Genomic DNA, 20543 nt, shown 5'->3' with positions numbered 1-20543 from the left:
ATCTTGTGAAAAACACAGAATCCTGTTCTTTCTCATCTTTCAACAAAATGTGTACCAGCTACCTATCAAAGAATTCTCTTATTAAGAGAGCAAAGAAACAAGCACCTCTTCCTACATGCTTTTGCTCAAGTGATGAAAACAACTGTGATAGCCAGTCACAGTTAACTTCCAGAACACATATGTTTTGTTTGCACCACAACCAGCACATATGTAAAGATTGATCTGTTAAAAAACCTTAAGGTAGAGAAGCATCAAGGATCAGGATGGGAGTGTGGGTGGTGGGAATGAAAAGTGAGGAGGACCTTGAAACTTCTTTCTCACATCTTCACTGATTGCAGATGCATTTGGCCCCTCCTTAGAAATCATCCCTTCCCTGAACAGCCCATATGTTCCTGGAGATTCTCAGAATCAGCTTATACAAAGTTGTGCTAAGGAGGCTAGAGACACCAGTAGTCAAATCTGCTGGCTATTAAGCAGAGCTAGATGATGAAGCAGATGTTAGAATAGAGAGTGCAAGTCGGACTACAGACAGCCTTGCTGTTAGGAGTGATGTGCAGGAGAGATTTATGGATTTTCTCTAAAGACTTAAATAACCCAACCAAAAATTAATGAGGCAAGGTAAATAACACTTAGCTTGAACCAACGTGAAATCTTGGTTATGATGATGCTACATTGTAAAGCTTACACGCAGCTTATCAATACAATACTGATGTCAAAAAATTTGTTTGGTGCAATAGAGTTATAACAACACAGTGCTTTTGGGAGAGGTATCATTGAGCCAGTCTCAGGAAAAAGCCACAGTGGCCCAATATATCTGAACTCATGCTTAACTCAATGAAAATATACCCAAATCCAAGGAGACATACTAAACCTGACACTTCACATGTATATACACCACACCCCAGATTACCGCACACCTTTAAGAAGTAAAAAGAAATTTCTCAAAAGCAGCTCCGGATTGCTGGTACTAAACAAAAGCAGAGACAAAAGCATGAAAAGGGAGCAGGCACTGGGAAAAAAAAAACAAAAACAGAACAACAGGGCTTTATATTTTGCCCTCCACACTTTTTATTGATCATACTATTGTATCAGGCAGTATTTTCGTCTGTCGTTTTCACTTTATTCATGTGAGAAAAGAGCGCTAATGAGTTTCATTTTCTTCCTAGATTAGCAACCATGGTTATCTGAGGTTCTGGGACTCAGATGCACAATGACAATGCTGACCTAAATTCAGGAAGACTTGGGTAGCTCATGTTTCCTAAAAACAAAGCCTGCAGCTGATGAATACACACAAGGGCAGATGCTGTTGCAGATACCAAACCAGAGCTCCCATAGCTCACTCTGTCATTACTTAGCTTGGATCATAAACATCCTAAATACATTCAAAAATGCAAGGGCCATCTTAGACTGAACAGAAAGGAGTTGACACAGTCTGCACTCCCATTTGAAGCAGAAAACTATTCCCTAATGACATGCACTTTCAAAAAGCAATCAACTTAAAAAGAATAAGAAAACAAACCAAACCAAACCCCAATAACAAGTCAACTAAAACTCAACCCAAACATTAACACTTTAAGGTATTAAATGAGCTGAGTATACTTTGCTGCTGCATCAAGCTGTTTAATTACAATGCTGCAGTTAATACCTATTTAAATTATGTAATATTTAAGCAAAAACTAACCTCAACTCTCTAGAGTTGTATATCACCTTTGTCGGGTTAAAGAAAAACAACAAAACCACAACAACAAAAAACCCCCTCAACAAACACAAAAAACACATAAAACAAACAAACAAAAAAATAAAAACACCAACCCCTCCCCCACAAAAAAAAAACCAAAAAAAGAAAAGAAACCCCAAACAAACCAAACTAGACAAAACAACCCCCCACAAATAATGAACAAAAAAAAAAAAACAAACCTCCCGAACCCCAAACAAAAATACCCACATAATTGCAGCAAGTTCTAAATCATAATTTACTCACTCAGGAAATTAAAAAAAAAAAAAAAAAAAAAAGTTTTTGCTCTCTGAAGTGGGACTAGGATAACCCAAGCACTGGTAAAAGACAATTAAAGAGCAACATAAGGCTTCAAAGATTCTGGGAACAAGCAGTAAGCAAAGTTTTTGAGGCAGTAGACACAGGTATCCAACACGGTGCTGTACCTTCTGGGGAAGAGGATAGGTTTAGTAATGGAGAAAAGAGTCCCATTGAACAACTCTATTTTGACGATGTAAATTCTCAAAGCATTTTGAGCCTTTGATCATGGGACTGAGACTGAACATTTGACTCTGAAAGATTATTTGCACTGCTGCGTGGATGCCAGCACAGTCACGCAAAACCAGTCATCCTCATGTCACTGCTCCAATCTTCGTAGGTAACACACCATTTGCAAACATTCGTCACTATGGCAAGAGTCGTATATTAGAAGACAAAATTACGCCCTATATACTTACTTACATAAATATTTGTTTTACAAATAGATTATCTAATTTTTGAGAAGTCTGCCAAAGTTCACAGAAATTCACTGCAATTTGGGATGAAGATCCACAGACTTTCTACAGCTAATGCCAAAAATAAATTGTCAAATTTTAAAAACTAATTTTCCCCAGCAGTTAGAATTTTTATAATAAACCAGGCTTGAAAATCTCTAACCTCACAGATCTGCAGCTGTTCTAACATGCAAGTGCTCTGTTCCTCCTGTCATTAGAATCACTGATCCTAAGAGTACTAGAAGATGTAGTAGGATGAAACTGACACAGCCACGGTATGACAAAAGTTACACCACCCCTGTAACAGTAAATACTGTTATTTCAACAATTAAAAGTGAACAGTCTTGTAACACGAAGTTTCATTAACCCCACAAGAAAGTTCTGGAGAAGGACCAGATGTGCAACCATTAAAACATGCACAAATGCTATCACCCAGAATTGCTCAAAGTTAAATGCAGCTATGAAGTAGTCCAGGAATATTAGGCCATTGCCTAATGATTACTGTGCTCCAGGAGCTCTCTAATGCATATAGGTTTTACAAAGGCACAGGACATCCCATTTTCTGAACCATGTCACTACCTAAACATTGTTTTAATCACTAAGAAAGATTTCCTTGTTGTCCTTAGAGGACACGGAACCAGGAAAAGGAGGGATTAAGCAATCAAAAAAGTATCATACACTTTAAATACTTTGATACTTCATTCTCCAGAGCTCTGTTTAGATTATAGTTCACACAGAGTGTTGGGATCACCCCAACTCTGCTGCTTAATTCCCAACACTTGCCTTTCGTCTCACAAAAATCTAATGCCGCGGCACTAAGCACCTCAGCAGTTACTGGCAGTGATACAGGGCAATAGCAAAACACAATTAGATTCGGGTTCTCCAGTGCACGGTGACATCCTTTTACAAAGGGAAGAGAAGTCACTGCCGCTACTTGAAACCAGTGTTTAGGGCTAGATGTTTGCACGTAACAGTCCAGAAGCAATTATAACAGTAAACTCACCTAAATGTCAAATACATGCAGAAAACTTCCTCAGACGCCTGATGACAGTCTTCATAATCTTCATAATAATGTTATACTAAATATAAATCTTATTGGCTATGTCTGTTAGCACACACATGCTAACTAAATTCAAAATATTTCAAAGTCTCTTATAGCAACCTGATAAACTCTAAGTTAGTATTCACCCCCACAAGCAACCCTCCTATGCTTTTCACTAGCTGATTCTTGCCATATCAGGAATTTACTGACCCTGACAAGTATCACTATTCGAAAGAGCTGATAGTTACAGCCTTAGACGACAAATCCTTCACAAATGAAAAAGCAGTTTAATAGCACATAATAGTTTCTCTTTTATTTTACTTTAACTGTAGTTCACAGTTCTCAACCTTTAAAACAAAACTTTGCAGAACAAAAGAAAAGGTAAGCTATTTTGTTGCAAATGATGTGGCCTTGATACTTACAACCAAAGGTTAAAACAAAGGAGATCTTTGCAGCCTCTGCTGAAGCACAACTGTGGGGCCAAGAGCCCTTGAGTATCATCGTAGCTGTGGGAACCGACGCAATTTTATAAGCCGAAACTAGGGAGCAGATAATTCAGATATTCTATCTGTTTCAAGTGAATAACTACTAGAAAGTAGCATTGGAAGTGCGGAAATTTTCTGGCTTGTTATATGCCTCTTACAAAAATATGTTCAAGCAGCACGTACTTTCTCATGCTGGAAAAAAATACGCAAACAGGTTTCAAGTACACGGTAACTCAGGGCAGAGTTGTCCACTAAAGCAAGTGCATGCCTTGCAAGATCAACCTTGGCACTCCAGGGTGAACACGTAATGTACCTGGGCTCCAGCATCGCAAACACTGCCGATGCCAAGGCACTTTACCAGAGCAATTAAGACATTTGTCTTCTGCAACTGCCTGTTCCTTTGTTTCACGGTTCCCTATTAACTTGAAACTTCCCCTGACCCAGTTAGCAAAAACCCTAGGCACGGCTGGAATCCACTCAGGATGTGCCAACATAAAGATTTCAGGAATTCTCTGTGCAACAAAGGCAGCCCAAGCCCCCGACGGCGGGGTCGTGCGCTGGCCGGGGGAGCCGCCCCCCCTCCCCCGGAATAACCCGGGTAAACAAATACCCCGACTCGCCGGTGACATCTCTCCCACTTTCCACGTAGTATCGCACTCTGCCGGAAAGTACTTATCACGGAAAAAGTCACCGAGAGCCACTTAATCCCGTTAGAGAAAAGCCGATCCCCGGCCGAGCCCGGCTGTTCGCGCCGCCCAGGTGCGGGACCGGCCTGGGGGGGGGCCCGCGGGTCCGGTCCGCGGACAAAGGCGGCAAAGCGCGCCCCAGGCGCGCAAGGGAGAGGGCGATAAAGCCCAGAACACAAAAAAAGGAAACGAGAAGGAGAAGCCAGGCAGCTCGTGGCCGTAGCGCGGTCCCCGGGGGCGGGGAGCGGAAGCACCGGCCGCGGGGGACAGGGGGTGCCGGGGGGCACCACACCTGCCCGGAGAGAGGGAAGCGGGGGGGAGTGCGAATTCGGGGCGGGGGTATCCTGCGGGGATACTCGCCTGCTCGCGGAGGGCGTCCGGCAGCGGGAGCAGAGGTCCCAGAGGCGCCCCGGCGCTGGGACTGCGCCTTGCCCTGCCCCGCCGCCCGGGAGCGGGCAGCGATGGGGGCGTCGAGTCCGAGTGCGGGGCCGAGGCTGAGGCCGGCTCCGGGTCCGCTGTGGCCGCTCCCGCCGAGTCGGGCGATTTCCTGCGGGGCGCGGGCGGGGGCGGCGCGGCCACGCCGGGGCGGGCTCCCGCCGCAGGTGCCGGCCTCTCCCCCAGGTAGGGAGGAGAGGGGAAGGATGGGGAAGGCAGGGAACGGCAGGGCAGGCGCGTTGGGGCCGGACGGGGCGGGCAGGGCGCCCCCTCCTTAGGCGTGCCCCCACCTGCGGCTGCCGCCCCTGCAGTCCAGAGGTGCCTTCGCCCGGCTCCTCGGCCCACGCCCGCACACACCAACACCCGCGGCGGCGGCAGGGGAACAGGAAATACCGGTCGCAGCCCGGTGCTCCGCGCCGCTGAGTCACCGCGGCGAGGCCGCCCCGCCCCTCGGTTTTTCTCTGCCCGTCCCGTCTCCCGGCAGAGGACCCCGGCTCTGCCCGCGGCACCCCGCGCCGGGCCTGGGCAGCAGAGCGGACCTGCGGGCACGGCCGAGCTCTTTCGCCGCTGGCAGGGCGCACCGTCACCCAGCCCAGCGCTGGGTGTGTTTTCCGTTTGCATCAGTGTTTTGTTTGGAACTTGGGATCACTGCCCATCTGAACCTTTATAGCGGCAAGACCTCCGAGACAGCCTTTAACACCACTGTGCACTGTTCCATGGAGGCCTCTCCATCAGCTTTTCCCTGCCTTTTGTCACCAGAATAGCTGCGGCCACTTACTGACAGTTCGGGAGGGCACTGTTCACACCATCACTCTCAGCTGAAATAAACATAATTAGCAGAAAGCAGAGTAGTTAAGTTTCCAGGCTGGAACACCCCACGTCACTCTGCAAGCCCACCAATACTGTTCCCAAAACTCTAACAATACCATGAAAGAAATACACTCCACGCTGGCATTCCACAGGTATCAGCTTTCGGCATCACTGCTGTCCTGCAGCCGAGGTAAGAAAGGCAAGCCAAACAGCCCTGGCAGGATTCTTTGGAGTCATATTTCTTTTCCATTGTAAAGCACTAAATGTCATCAGGAATTCCTTATCTGCTGTCTTATCTGGTGGACAGTTAAACCCCTTGCAAGCCCCTCTAAAATTAAACAGCACTCTCAGAGCCCTATCAGGCCTGCAGAACAAAAATCTACTTAAAAGTTTTCTGGTTTGTTGCTATTTGCAGGTGAGAAATATAATAGATTCCAAAAGCATTTCTAATTCATATACATTTCTTTCTCAATAGGTACAGTTCATGCACTTTGTCTCATACAGAAAGTAAGATAAGGAAGGTAAACAGTATTCTTCATGAAGGGCTGGACTTTGGAAGAAGGCCCTGAAAGAACCTATTTTATTACAGCAAATACAAATCTGCATTCAGATATTATATGGAAAAAGCCTGCTTGCAGCTATTGTTAATAATTAACATGCATGTGTATACACTGGCCTTCAAACACCTATTTCAGTCTAAAAGCCCCAACAGCAAAAATCAGAGAGAAGAAAAAAAAAAAAAAAAAGAAAAAGACTAATTCAGGGCTAATTCCTAAACTTGGTATTTTCAGTCAGCTAGCCTACTTCTATGATCAGCACGTAATGCAGTATTGTTTTCAGGCAAAATCAAGGCACAAGAAATGGAAATTTAGTTTTACTTCCAGGTATGTGTCAGATCACTTGGTTTACATTGTAGTGGGTGTCTGTTTCCTTAATGAATATTTTAAAACTACATCTGTTAGTTCTCCAAATCTTCTGCAACAGTGGCCTTACAATGCCTGGTTAATGGCTCTAAAATACTGTTAGGAGGAGTAAGACTATGGACACATTAAATATATAACTGATTTTTTTTTGTATTGATGGTTAGCAGAAGAGCCTACATCTGGTAAGTAACAATATCTGCAAAATCATTGTGTTACTGATCACTTCTCATAATTACCATGATACAAAAAATTTTTAAATCAATTCAGCAAACTGGAGAGGGCAGCAACATTATATGCTTTATTTTAAATATCTATTGTTTTCTTATTTAAACTTGTCTCTCTTTAATTAACCTGAATTTAAAAAAGAAATTTGTAATTAGTAACTATTTAGAATACTTTAATTGTTCATGGCTCTGTTTATCCTATCCCCAGCAAAGCAGTCTCCACTGGCCACCTCCCTCAGTAAAAGGCATGAATACTGTCTTTGTTCTACAACTGCCAGCAGTACAATTTGCATAAAAGACAATTTGGGAGAGAGATGGATGTTACATCATACAATTTATTCTTACCTTTATACAGGAGTTTTAAAAATCTCAATAGCAAAATGGACTGGAACATGTAATTACAAATGCTGGTGTGGGTTAAATTTAAAACACCGCTCCCTAAAGGGTCACATGCAGTACTTTGCCCCATATCTGTCATTAAAATTATAAATACTGGTGTGGGGTAAATTTAAAACACCATTCCCTAAAGGGCCACACAAAGTACTTTGCCCCATGTCTCTCCCTGCCTTGCCAATGACATCAGCTGTTGGGAAAGCTAATTTCTTCCTGATAGCCTTTGCTTCTGCCCCTCCCATTCTTCCTTTACTGTTTTGAATGTTCTTCCAGGTTTTTGGCAAGCCTCCACCTTCCTTCCCAGGACTCCCACATATTACAAAGCTGGTTAGCACAATCATGGTGCTCAACCACTAACCAGAAGCTAGAAATAATGAAACACAGACCTCCCTGTAAACCCCCTTTCTCTTACTCTGCTTCCTCCCCTTCAGGACAGGCCTTTACCCCATTTATTGAAGCTGCCAAAAGACACTGGGAATTTTAAGGAAATAAGATGCGATGATTTTATCACATGGAACAATCTTGCAAAGAAGAGGCAATGTTTTCTTTCAAATTACCCACAAGTGGAAAAGAAAATGAACAAACACCAAACAAGAACTTGGGCACATATCTCCTGGCAAACAAAGGTGGGATTTTGCGATCAGACTGCATACAATTGCTGTAGGCTTGACTACATGAAGGAACTGAGACTTCCAAAGAATACTTGGCACATAGCTAACAATGAATTTTAGAAAGGCTGGACATACTAGGTCTTTCAGAGTGTAAGCCAAAACCATTTAAAAAAAAGGGTCAGATTAGCAGTTGGTGAAAATTCCGGTATACTTAAATAAAAGCCCAACACACCCCAGTTTATGTGCTGATTTTGGGCAGCCAGTAAAGCTGTGTATGGCAGTACTCATCCTTCCAAAATATTCTGCATGTTCTCCTTCACCGACAATGGAACAACTACTTTGTGGGAAAAAGTAATGCCCATAACACAGTGTTTCTTAATGATATTGTCTGTGCATAGCCTGTATTTAATGACAGTCCTGCAGCTATTTCTTTTGGGAGAGGTGAAGTAAGAAACTACTAACATGATGTCAGGTGGGGAACTATACAACAATCTTTTTATTCCATAAGTTATGGAAGTAAAAAACAGTACAGTACAGTACTTGTCTTGGGGCAATAAACAGTCTGACATTAGGATCAGAGCTCATTCTGTGCCTCCATTGCACAAGTGTGACAGCACATGGGAGTCCTTGCCCCTACTCACAATTTGATGCAAATATTAAAGCAAAAAATGAGGCATGTCCAATGATTCATTTGGTACATCGAGATACAACTCATTCTAACTTGCTCACACTATTTATCTTCACCAGTTAAGATTAAATCAATTTGTTACTCAGATACCTAAACCCAGGAAATGGTTTGCATAAATAGCAGTAGCATTACAGATGAAGGGCAAGACATGTAAACTGTGAAAGTTGAACTGCTCTTATAAAATCCACCTTCACTGGCCACACTTGGACAAGATCTTTCCAGTACTTTAAGAAACAAAAAGAATTCAAAAGTATGCTCATGTCTATGGCCCTCACCCTTATCATCAAGCCCTCAAATCACACCTTACATAACAAATTAAGAATTCTACATGCAATTTTGTTTTGATATAAACTTTTCTACCAGGCATGAGAGAATGGAGAATGAACTTCCAAATGTGAATCAGATGCATGTTAGTGGTCAAATTGCATGCAAATACGTAGGAAAATAATTTTTGGAAAAGTCAGCTGGAAAAAATAATTACACATGGTCAGGCACAGGAACAACCAGGTATCCTTGATTTATGTATCAAGTCATTAACTTCTACACAAACATGTTTAAATGACTATTTGAAATTGCAGGAGATTAAACGAAATATTATAAAAGTAACTATACAGAAATACCTATTTCCATATTCTATAAATACACAAAAATACATATTTCCATATTCTATAAATTATCTTCGGTGTTCTAAATTCAGAACAGCAAAAACATATTCTATTTTTGCCTCCCTGCACTTTTTTAAAAACATGCTTTACTTTTACCTTAGTGAGATCTGTCAGTCATTGTATTTACCTCATCCAGTACAGCTGAAATTTATATTGAATGTATGCAAACAGCGTGCACCATTAACCAAGAGCTACTTCCACTGAAACGTTTCTGTTTAGTAGTGGGAAATAGCAGGTAACAATGCTTATATTCTAAATGCAAATACTGGCCAAGAACACTTTACAGTTATTGTTCTTCAATGACAAAAATCAATCCTTACCCGTCAAAACTAGTTAGAGAATCATGCCAAACTAACTACAGCATCAGAGAAATCAAAAAGACAAGTATTGTGCACTGGACATTTTTCATAGGATCTGCAACTTTTCCCTCATGCATTAGTCAACAATTAGGTCTTTCACAACAGTGCAATTGCTGAAGTATTGCCGTCATGATTTCTTTAAAACGTTTTTGTTGTAAGATCCGGAGTATATAGTTTATTTTCTTCACATATTTAATAGCCTGATGAAGACAGCTTAATCAGCCTAAGAAAAATACTTGATTCTAAGAAATTTCTGCATCAGCATGGTGCTAGGGGAGCTTTCCTCTATCATGGTGATACATGATGATCTAAAACCACTTAAGAAATGCAGCAGAATAAAATGAGTGCAAATTTTCACTACCATGAACTTAATTTTGCTCAGCTATGAAAAAAGAAAAGTATTTTTACTCTCTGAAGAACAAATAACTTCCATTACATGCATTATGACAGGTTAAATCTGACTATGATGTGTTCTAATAACCACAATTTTTGAGGCAATACATTCACAGTACCACAATTCATGTCAATGTAACTCATAGGCATATCTTGTTTTGGGTGAACGTTTCACCAAAAGTTCAGTGCCTGTGTGCTGGTCAGAAGTCACTAGGTGGTCAGTCATGCAAACAAGTCTATAGACACTAAAAATTCACGACTTCTGCAGAAAGAAAGCAAAAAATGAAGTGACAGGATGGGCAACCTCAACCACAGGTACTACATGGCCACAGATTCAAACAGCACACAGAAATCCAAAGACTGAGCGCTAAAGAAAAAATATATTATTTTCATTTTTGTTGCACATCATATTGATGCCAAGAAAAACAACAGAATTAAGCTCAGGTACTTCAGTCCAAGAAAAGAGCTTGGCTTGAGGTTAAAGTCTAAACTTTCATGAGGTAGAATACAATCAAGTATCTTCTTTCCCAGAATACATTAAGCAGGACAAATCCAATTTAGTTTTTAAAGCTTTTGAAAACTCTTTTGATAGTAGTTCATGAAGAGATACTCTGTCATGAGAATACACCCAATTCCGTCCAGTCCAGTCATAGCGCTTGGGCCCACTAGAAAAAAAACACAACAAAACATCACACACTGTGTAAGTACAAATTATTTCAGGAGACCTGCTGGAAGACTGTATGCATAATGTATACCACACAGTGCCCAGGAAAAGGAAAAAATAGCATGGGGAACATGGGTGGGTATTCTGAGGAAGTGGAGCAGAAAAGGCCTGATATGTCAAGAACTACTAAGCCATCAAACAGATATACAGGTGACAAGATACATCCATCACTCCTAGGGGAGACAAGCACTTTGCCTTCCTGCTTTTGGCACTGATTTCCCCACAATTTCTTCCTTTATCCCATTCTTCCCTCACAGATGCAATTTTCCTGCACATAAATATCACAACAAGTATTTGTATAATTTAATGCCACTGATTAGTTCTTGCAGATATTCTAAGCACAGCAAAGCACAAATAATTTCATTTTAGATGCAACAAAATAATTTAGCCCCTGATAGCAAATATATTGGCACATGGGAGATTTGTAACTAAAACACTATTATACTGTTCCTGGCTTGGCTTTTCCAGGCCTAAATAAAGTATTAAGAAAGAATCTTGAACACATGGGTTCTATTCCGGACCTTGCTATCCACCCAGTTTTCCACATGTCAAATGGGATAATGACTGAAAGGTACTCAATGCAGTTAATATCAGCAAAGCAAAGAAAACAGAAAGGAATGAAATGGCCACCTGGGATAAACGGAGGAACCCTTGATCTTGTAGGACATGTGCCTTGGAACTCAGTCAACAGGCAAAGCCTGCTAGAAAACAGACTATTCTATGCATACATAAGCACAATCTGCAGGTTCTCTAGCTACAAGCATAAACACTGACCTGAACCTTGACTTTCCTGAGTTACAACAGTCAAATGATGAACTTTCCAATCACTAATCAATGTATAAGAAGTTAAAAAGGCAAGCACAAATCCAAGTCACTTTCACAGAATTCTGTCTGTATCAGAAGTAGTAACTGATCAGGGTTATGTGCTCCAGTTATTTTACTAAGAATTTCTTACTTCACCTTTGCAACACTTACATTTATACTCTCCTGAACCTAGAGATGGAATGGGATCCTGTCTTTCACAAAAGTCAGATTCAGACAGACCATTTAATCAACAACAAAGAAAGATGTATGTTATTTGAACCGGTTTTAAATATTATGCAGTAAATATCAGTGATAAATAAGGTTAGCATATGAAGCACCTTCATAGCTGAAGTATGAATCTCCAAAACACTGTACAAATGTAACTTTCAAATTAATAGTTTAAGCAAAGATCTGGTGAATTCTATAAATTGCCTTCCAAGTTAAATATAGATTAAATGTATTTCTCATGGCAAGTCTGCATATATGTTTCAACCATAAGAGAAAAGAACTAAAATATCACATTAAGGTATTGCTAATATTCTGTAAGGTTGGCAAGTGTTTTCAGTCAGGAGCTACATTAAATTACTGCAATCACACTGCTGCCAAGTTGCATACATCCCCTTGTGCCCTTTTTTTTTGTGACTGCCAACTAAGTAAAGTTTTCACTTAGGTATACAGATTCTCAATAGCAAACAGATGGTAAAAAAAAAAAATCCAAGAAAAATGTCTCACATCTTGACAAATTTGTCTCCCTTGGGATATATTCTTAAAGACTAAAGGTCAGTATTTACTGCAAAAATGCCCCAAAACATTCAATGGAAGCAATTACCGGCAGTTGCACTTGCTTCTTTCATTTCCCAGCATATTACAGTCAAGATGACAGTTCAGATCATACAGTATTTGCTGGAGTTGCCTTTCAGAAATTAGGAAATAAGCAAACACATAGCGTCATGTTCCAGAAAGTAACACAGTTTATCTAATACCAGTTAAGGGAGTATAAAAAACCAAAAAATATTTTTTTTCATCAAACTCCATATTCTGGTGCGTGTATGTCTTAGCTCAACAAGAACTAAACAGGACAGGAATGATCTGAATTCTGGTTTTCATAAAGAGATGAAGTCTGCGAGTCAGTGACACAAATCTTAAAAGCTGGTTCCTTCACCTGGTTCCTTACTAGCTCCCTGGGCTCTTTTCCAGGTGTAGTGGCAAAGAATACAGATTTTGAGGGGGGACAGCTACAGCATATTTCTACTTATCTGGCTGCCCTCCCTGCTGCAACCAACCAGAAAACCTGGAATGGATCAAAACACAGCATTAGAAAAGGCAGAGGAAGCAGCTAGCTAAGGCTCCTGTGAAAAACAGATGCTTGACAATAACAACCAGTGTGGGCATACATAAACATATAAAGCAGGAAATCCCACAAGCTTAAAAGGGAAGGAGCCACCCTGTTTAAAACACAAAGAGAAGTTTAGATGATGACATCATCATCACCCTTTTTCCAACAGAAGCTTTGTTTGTTTCTTTTTAATCATTGCTAGTTATATTTCCTATGAGGAAGCTGTATTCCTGTAGACAATGGTTTTGGGCCGAAACAGCATATGAAAATTCTGTTACACATTTCCTATATTAATTTAGGTATGCCAATAATACTGCAGTATGCCCCAAAGCCCTACACCAAACCACTACTGAAAATTCAGATTGTAACACATTTTGAGAATATACAGAGTAGAAGGGTTACTTATGAAAAGGATATTACATGATCATGCCATGCTGTAAATTAGTGGAATTACATTTCCACCCAGTCTGCAGATATTACATAACTAACTTACCTAGTGGGTGAGGACAGCCAAATCTGCCGGTTTGGTGTTTGCTTATTGATTACATATGTTCCCATGTCTCCACCCAATTTAATTGTTAGTACTCCACTCTTGAAAGACAAAAACACGAGAAATAAAAAAATTGTATCCTGTTAATTTGACAACAATTGCTTCATCTGCAGTGGCAGAAACTTACATACCAGATTCTCAACCATCTCCCAAACAATAATAGCTAGGGAGAATGATCATTGCATACTAAAAATATAATATCTAGCGTATCTTTGAGTCTGATCTTTACCTTAAACCTTCTGGTAAGAGTTTGATTTTAGTGTTCGTACCACCCACAGTGGTACTACTTAAAGAATACTCTTGAGCTTAACCTGGCATCTTGAAAGGACCAGATTTGCAATTCATTTTGCAATGATTAAAACATCCAATAACAACTTTTTTATATTAATGAACAATGCAGAACTGACATGATTCAAAGTCAAGAAGCTTTATGTGTCATTGCTAGATTTCTAAGCCATGCAATTTTACCTTACTTTTCTTCACTTACTGTAACAGTTTAACAGGGAACAAACACATGTTTTCTTTGATAATTCTCATTCATACCTGAAAAAATGTTCAGTTCTAAATACCATGATTCTCATTTTCCATAAGTCTGGTTTTGCTTTGGTTATGCCATCTTTAGACCATTATCCTAGTGAACATTTATTTTCTCTCTTTTGCTCTAATTTCTTACTGGCAACATGATTCATGTTTCTTGCAACTGACAAAAATATTTTCTGTTCTGACTTTAATAGTGAAAAAATAACAATATTTGGACGGGAGTTGATCTAAAGGTGATCTGAATTATACTAATTAAAAAGGGAAATATTTCTATAGAGGGCAATGTGATGATTCAGACAGTAATTTATTTAGTTCACAGTATCTCAAATATTTCAAGCCCTATAGCACAATAAAGCTTCTTTAAGGATATCATACTTTTCATACTTCAGAAGATACTACTAGAGCCCACCTATCATTGCTTGGGCTATTTGATATCTATAAAAACTCATTATGGGGAAAAATACTTTCAGGTATGAGTATCTACTGCCTGCCAACATATTCTGTAGCATGAGCAGCGACTCAAAGCTTCCTTCCCCTACAAAGTAAGTCAGTGTTACTGGCTTTTGACACATCTCAAGTATCACCAGGCATAAAGTAATACTCTCAGGATCTGATTTTTTATCTTAATTTCCATGCTGTTTCTGTGCTTAAGGTATTTATATGTGACCAAAACAATAAAAATAAAAGAGTAATAAAACAGTTAAAAGTTCCATCAGGTTTGTCCTGCCAGTTATTTCTATTGGACATTAGTACAGTGCACAGAAGGAGAAGAACAAGCTACTTCTCTGGTTGTGAGAATTTCAAGTTTTCCATATCTCAGTGGTCTTACAATTGCAGAGATACAGCAGAACAAGAACAGGATGGATAATGCATAATGATATACAGGTTTCAGCATTCTCTATGTGGTTTGTAATCCCATATTAAGTACTCAGCACATTATGTTATATGATGTTATGCTACATGTTTCTATAGAAATAAGTATATAGGTAAATATATGTACAAGTATATAAGTAAATAGGTTTTCAAGGAGTTAACAAAAATTATACTATTTATACCATGTGTCAGCTGTTAGCAAATACTGTTGCTCTATCCTTGCAAAGGATAGAGACTACCCTCTACGGCGGTGTTGAAAACACTTCCTCACACATTTTACAGTACTTCTGAAATACTAGAAAATGCAACTTGAATTTTTTTAAGAACTTAAATTGCAAGATACTTTAATCATATCTTAAGAAATACTGCTGTACTTTTTTGTACTACTGGATGAATGTTCGTTAGTTCCTTGTAACAAAAATATTCTCCTAAGGAGATTTTTTTTTCTGAACACAAAGATATAAATTTCTCAAAGCAGTCATATTTACAACAGGCACAGCAGACCTTTATTACATTCGCCACCTTGTGGCTTCCTGCAGCACTGACCTTGTTTGTTTAGAATTAAAACTTGGGATATTTAACCTTCTGCTTTCAACAGAAATAACAGCACATTAATTGTAATCATCTTGTGTATATAATAAGGGGCCACTGGCAAAAATTAAGATGTAAAAGTATTACCTCTTGAGCTTCACAAGTCAGTGTCAAACATAATCCACTATACAGCAGATGGAGAAAAAAAAATAATGACATGACTCATCAGCTTAACACATTGAAGTGTCTAAGAATATTAGAGAGGTAAATTTTAAACATTGCTGATTTTTGTTCTAGGACAGTTATGGCTAACAGGTGTTGATATCCTAAAACATACTGAAGAGTAATGGTTAAACAATGCTTTATACCAGAAAAGCAATTAACTGCAACATTATCTACATACTAATTAAAGCAACAAGTAGTATTTGCTAAACAGAAATCTACTGGAAATATATTATTTTATATCCTAGCTATTAGAAACACAGAATGAAAATTATGATAACAAAGCTACACATAAGGAAGTAAACTATAGACTTTTGTTTGGGTTTTGTATTTTGTCCAAAATACATGAAACCCAAATTGGATTCAACATCCTGGAGCACAAAACCTTAACTAGTAGTTCCAGGAGAAAGCAATCTTGTTGTGGCAAGACATGAAGAGGGAGCTACAGAACTGCAGCAATGAAAGACTGTGTAGCAGACAGTAGTGTGGGGACAAAAAGCACTCTTCTCCAAATAATGTCGAGTGCTGTAACACACAGATCACTTCAGGAATGGATACATAAAAACCAATAAATTCCCTGTACAAATAAAACAGACATTTTATTCGGAGTTGTGCTCCTGTAAAAGAGCAGATTACTGAAGCTCCAGCCATACAATATTCCCCGTGACAGTAGTATTCTCTGGTCTCACTACTGCAACAACCTGTACAACACTGCACCTGCCTGCTGCTTCTCTCCAGCACAGACTGTCATCAGTAAAGCCAGGATAAACATACACCTGGTTAAGACACGCTGCTTCTCTGCATTCAGGGCAATCAAAGAAACTGCTCTAAGAGTTATATGTGATGCACTATGTCATGTAGGCCTAGTGTTCTAGAATACACCAAAAGGGAACTGATTGCTATGCCAGATATCTATGCCTGTTCAGGAAAAATTAGAAATTAGAAAATAGCTTACATGTCCTCTTGTGCTTATTTATTATTCTATATTATATCTTCCTCTAAACATGAAAAATTTTAAAACCCTAAATCACACAACAGTATGTGTTACTTTTCACTAGAATTTTTGCCCCAGTCAGTATACAATAAATGTGTAAAAACTCTTATTTTCAGTGTCAGCACTAAGGTGACTAATTTAAAATTCTCCTTCAAATAATAGAAAAAAACCTGCAATAATTACAGCGGTAATATAACATTTAAAACATACCCCTAAAGAAACATCATAATCTTCTGGGGTAAAAGGTTTATCTGTCAGGTCCTCAAAGAAATCTGCTAAGGAATCCAGTGTTTCTTCAGCCAGTTTCTCATAAGTGGTCTCATCTAAAGAGCTACAAATGACATAGAAGTCCATAATTAGGAGGAAAATTAGAAGACAGTATTTTCCCTACAATATAAACATACCAAGACTTTGGATTAAACTGTAACCATGAAATGATCTTATAAAACAATTAGTCACTTTTCTTAAGGTGATGTAGGTAACAACCCACCTTATAAATGGAGGTGAAATTTTGAAATTAATTGGTATTAGAGATCTCTCAACTGAGGAAAAGGTACTTATTTTCTTAGCTATACTAACCTCCATTTAGTAAAAACCATCAAATTTCAAAATAAAGTATTTTTATAAAAGGACTTTGTGTAAGAATTGCTTAGTTTTCAACTCTACAGAGAGAGATAAAAGCATGTCCTGTTTAGAAATATGTAATTTGACTCTACAAAACTTGCTGCAGCCATACACAGTTTAGAAATGTCATTGTCACATGTCATGTTTATGCACAGCATTTGCTTTCTCAACTGGAATTACCTACACAACTGGTAATTACATGTTATTTAAACTGCACTTATGAACTAGCACTTATGCATTACAGTCTTCTCCAGAGAGTCTCAAAGCAGCCTTGTGGCCATTATGTAAGACTTAAAGCACCTGTGAGATCATTTCTCTTTTCCTCTTTACTGGAACAAAGTGTAAAACAGTTTAATTAACCAAATGTAATTAAATCACATAAGTTGTTCCACCTCTGTCAGTAAAATAATATCTATTTTTGCTAATGTTTATGGCACTTAAGCAGTTACCATGGGCCAAATATATAATATATACCAGTTAGTAATAGAAAACATATATTTTTAAAAAGTTTCTTATCCAGTAACTGAAATATGCTCTATTTCACTGATGTGAGGGACACCAAAAATGCCCTGGAGCATGGAGAACAGAAAGCCTTTGGATTGGGCAGTATTCATGTACTGGCTCAGGGTCCACTTTAGGCACATAAAGGCAAGAGCCATTTCAAATATCTACACAATACTTTACTGTGTCTCCAACTGCTGCATCAGAAGTGGAGAATCTCCTAACACATGCTGTGTCACCTCCTATCAGAACAAGCAGAAATTTCATATCCTCTGGCATACGTGAAATGGTGCTAGACACCTGCGTTTAGGTACACAAGTTATTTGTTAAGCGACTTCCCAAATTCACACAAAATGCTTTCAGCTGAAATGGTAGCTGTCCTTTACATCAAATCAACATTACATTAGTTTGTTAGTATTACTTATTAATATATAAGTTATTCTAAAATACATAACCAATATTTTCATATTAATATATAAAAAACGCATTTTTACCTTGTGTCACTCACAGTTCCTGCATTTCTCAAATTCATGAACCGAACAGTCTTGCTTTTCACATCTGAAGAAAATTGTAATTGCTGTTTAAATTAAGCAGAAGCAAAATGGAATTAAAGTTAAAATGCATATAACGTATATAATAAAATTATATACATACATATACATATGTACATACGAATTATATAACATAAATTAAACTGCTCCTTGAAGTCCTTTCCATTCTAAAGTAAAATGTTCATATTCACTATCAGAGAGCTAATATGGAAGGAATTCCAACTGTTCTATTGCCCTACCACAGAATTACTGAACAACTTCAGACAACTAGGCTTAGGCTCAGATTTTCTTAAGTATCCACTACTCAAATGCTGCACTACCAACAACATCCCTCTGCTGGAAGCCAGGAACATATTAAGTTGAAATAAACACAAACATTGAACCTTCCTATCCACCAAGAAAGGAAGATGGCATGATTTCTATTTTCTTCCAACTGGCACTGAACATTCGGTTTAATGGCAGAACAGCACTCATGATTACTTTCTGTGTACTCATGAAAACTTCAGACCGAGTTGAAAAACAAGTGACATTTGCAAAGGAGCTGTATCAGCCTCTCTTCAAGCACAGAAGAGCAAAACACACGCCATCTCTCCCAATGTGGTGTACCATCTATCCACACGTATTACCAATGAGTTGCCTGTTATTCCAAAACCTCGACACAGGCAGAAAGGTCAGAACGGTAACACAACAGTACAGGCCAAGAAAATACACCACGGTGTCTGACCGCACCCCTTACCCTACAGAAACAAATGCTACAAGACCACGAGCACTTTCGGACTCTATCCAGGCTGAGAAGCTACAACTCCATCAGCGTGCACCGGATTGTGACCGGACACTGCCAACAGCGGTGCCAGCACGCAGCCGGCAGCAGCCTCCCCGAATCACAGGCGGCTGAGGGCGGCCAGCACCGCCTTCCGCGCCTGGAGAGGGGCGGCGGACGAGCGCACAGCTCCCGTGGGCGGCAGCTCCTGAGGCACGGAGAGAAGGCGAAGGCCGAGGGCAGGCGGCAGAGAGAGAAAGAGGGAGGAGGCCGACGCTGCATGCCGCGGGCTTGACCTGCTCAGAGCCGGCGGCCGGCTCGGTAATCCGCGCCTGCCCCAGCCGGCGCTCGGTCGCCGGCGCCCCGCCCGCCGCCGCGCAGGCCGCGCCTCGCCCCCGCCGTCCGCCCGTCCCTCTCTCACCGTGCTGCGGCCGCTGCTGGCGGCGGCTGTGCCCGCCTTCGGGGCGCCCCCGGTGTCGCCGCACCGCCGCGCCCCAGCCGCCGCCGCCGCCCGTCCCGCGGCGCGCACAGCGCCCACCGCCCCCGCCCGCCACATGGCGCCCGGGCCGCTGCGGAAGCGCTGGGGCGGGGCCGGTCCTGCGCGCGCCTCCGCCCCCCCCCCGCGGCACGCGCAGGGGCCGCGCGGGCCGGGCCGGGCCGGGCCGGGCCTGGTAGGGCGGTTCGGGTGCGCAGCAATGGGCAGGTTTGATCCTGTCCCCAGCCCCTGCTGGCTCCACCCTCAGCAGCCCCAGGATAAATCAAACCAAAGTGCTTTGCTACCGAGACAGGTGTACTGGAGCCTGTTTGCCCGGCGAGGCTTTCGAGGTGTCCTTCCCTCGGCACTGGCACGGCTGTCCCTAGGAACCAGGTGCTGGGCCCGGTGTGCTGCTCACGCTCCCCTCGGGGACATCTCGACCCCGACGTGTCATAAAGACAGCGAGCTGCGGCAGCCGTTTAAGGCGGCCGCCCGCACTGAGCGCCTTCATCGCTTCTGTCCTCAGAGCCGGCAGTAATCGGTGCGGCCTTCAGAGATGGCAGTAGTCACTCCTATCCTCGGAGCTGGCAGTAATCGCTCCTGGACGGATCTCTGCCGGCATCTGCTCAGGCAGAGCAGTTCCGCTGAGGAGGCTTACAAGAAGCTGGAGCCTTTGAAGAATACCAATTAGAGGCCACTCTACGCACCGAGTTTTTACTCAGGGACCCGTTCTAAGACTTTTTTATGTGACAGGAAGTATTCTGATCATAGTCCTGCAGGTAAAATGTTTTGCTGAGCCAGTAAAGGTGAAGCACGGAAATAAACTTCACAATCTGTAAAGTTGTGGAGTAGGTACG

At 41.0% G+C, this 20543-nt stretch overlaps 2 protein-coding genes across 3 annotated transcripts in view; both read right to left on the bottom strand.

Moving 5' to 3' along the window:
- TJP2 (tight junction protein 2) overlaps window positions 1–5713 on the bottom strand; it is a 62478-nt gene extending 56765 nt beyond the window's left edge. For both annotated transcript variants that reach the window (XM_079330290.1, XM_079330291.1), the window contains exon 1: window positions 5057–5713. The gene's annotated coding sequence lies outside the window, so the exon portion shown is untranslated. The remainder of the gene's footprint in view (window positions 1–5056) is intronic.
- A 4849-nt stretch (window positions 5714–10562) lies between these two features.
- On the bottom strand, window positions 10563–19811 carry FXN (frataxin). The gene is made up of 5 exons (XM_079330292.1): window positions 19633–19811; window positions 18395–18477; window positions 16986–17106; window positions 13559–13656; window positions 10563–10866 (listed from the first exon to the last, which is right to left on the bottom strand). Exons 1-5 carry the CDS (start codon window positions 19765–19767, stop codon window positions 10713–10715), a joined length of 591 nt encoding a protein of 196 aa, XP_079186418.1. The 5' UTR covers window positions 19768–19811; the 3' UTR covers window positions 10563–10712.
- Window positions 19812–20543: the final 732 nt, after the last annotated feature.

Source organism: Erithacus rubecula, assembly GCF_903797595.1.
Source record: "Erithacus rubecula genome assembly, chromosome: Z".
Lineage (NCBI taxonomy): Eukaryota > Metazoa > Chordata > Aves > Passeriformes > Muscicapidae > Erithacus > Erithacus rubecula.
The sequence above is the reverse complement of the archived record's forward strand: the minus strand, read 5'-3'. Positions and strand labels throughout refer to the sequence as shown.

Excerpts from the sequence above, each read along its gene's own strand:
- FXN (XM_079330292.1), bottom strand. The coding sequence starts at position 19,767 with ATGTGGCGGGCGGGGGCGGTGGGCGCTGTGCGCGCCGCGGGACGGGCG. Across the intron at positions 18,478-19,632 it reads CCAGCAGCGGCCGCAGCACG|CAATTACAATTTTCTTCAGA; the intron begins GTGAGAGAGGGA and ends TAATTTAAACAG. Across the intron at positions 10,867-13,558 it reads TGGCTGTCCTCACCCACTAG|TGGGCCCAAGCGCTATGACT; the intron begins GTAAGTTAGTTA and ends TTTTTTTTCTAG.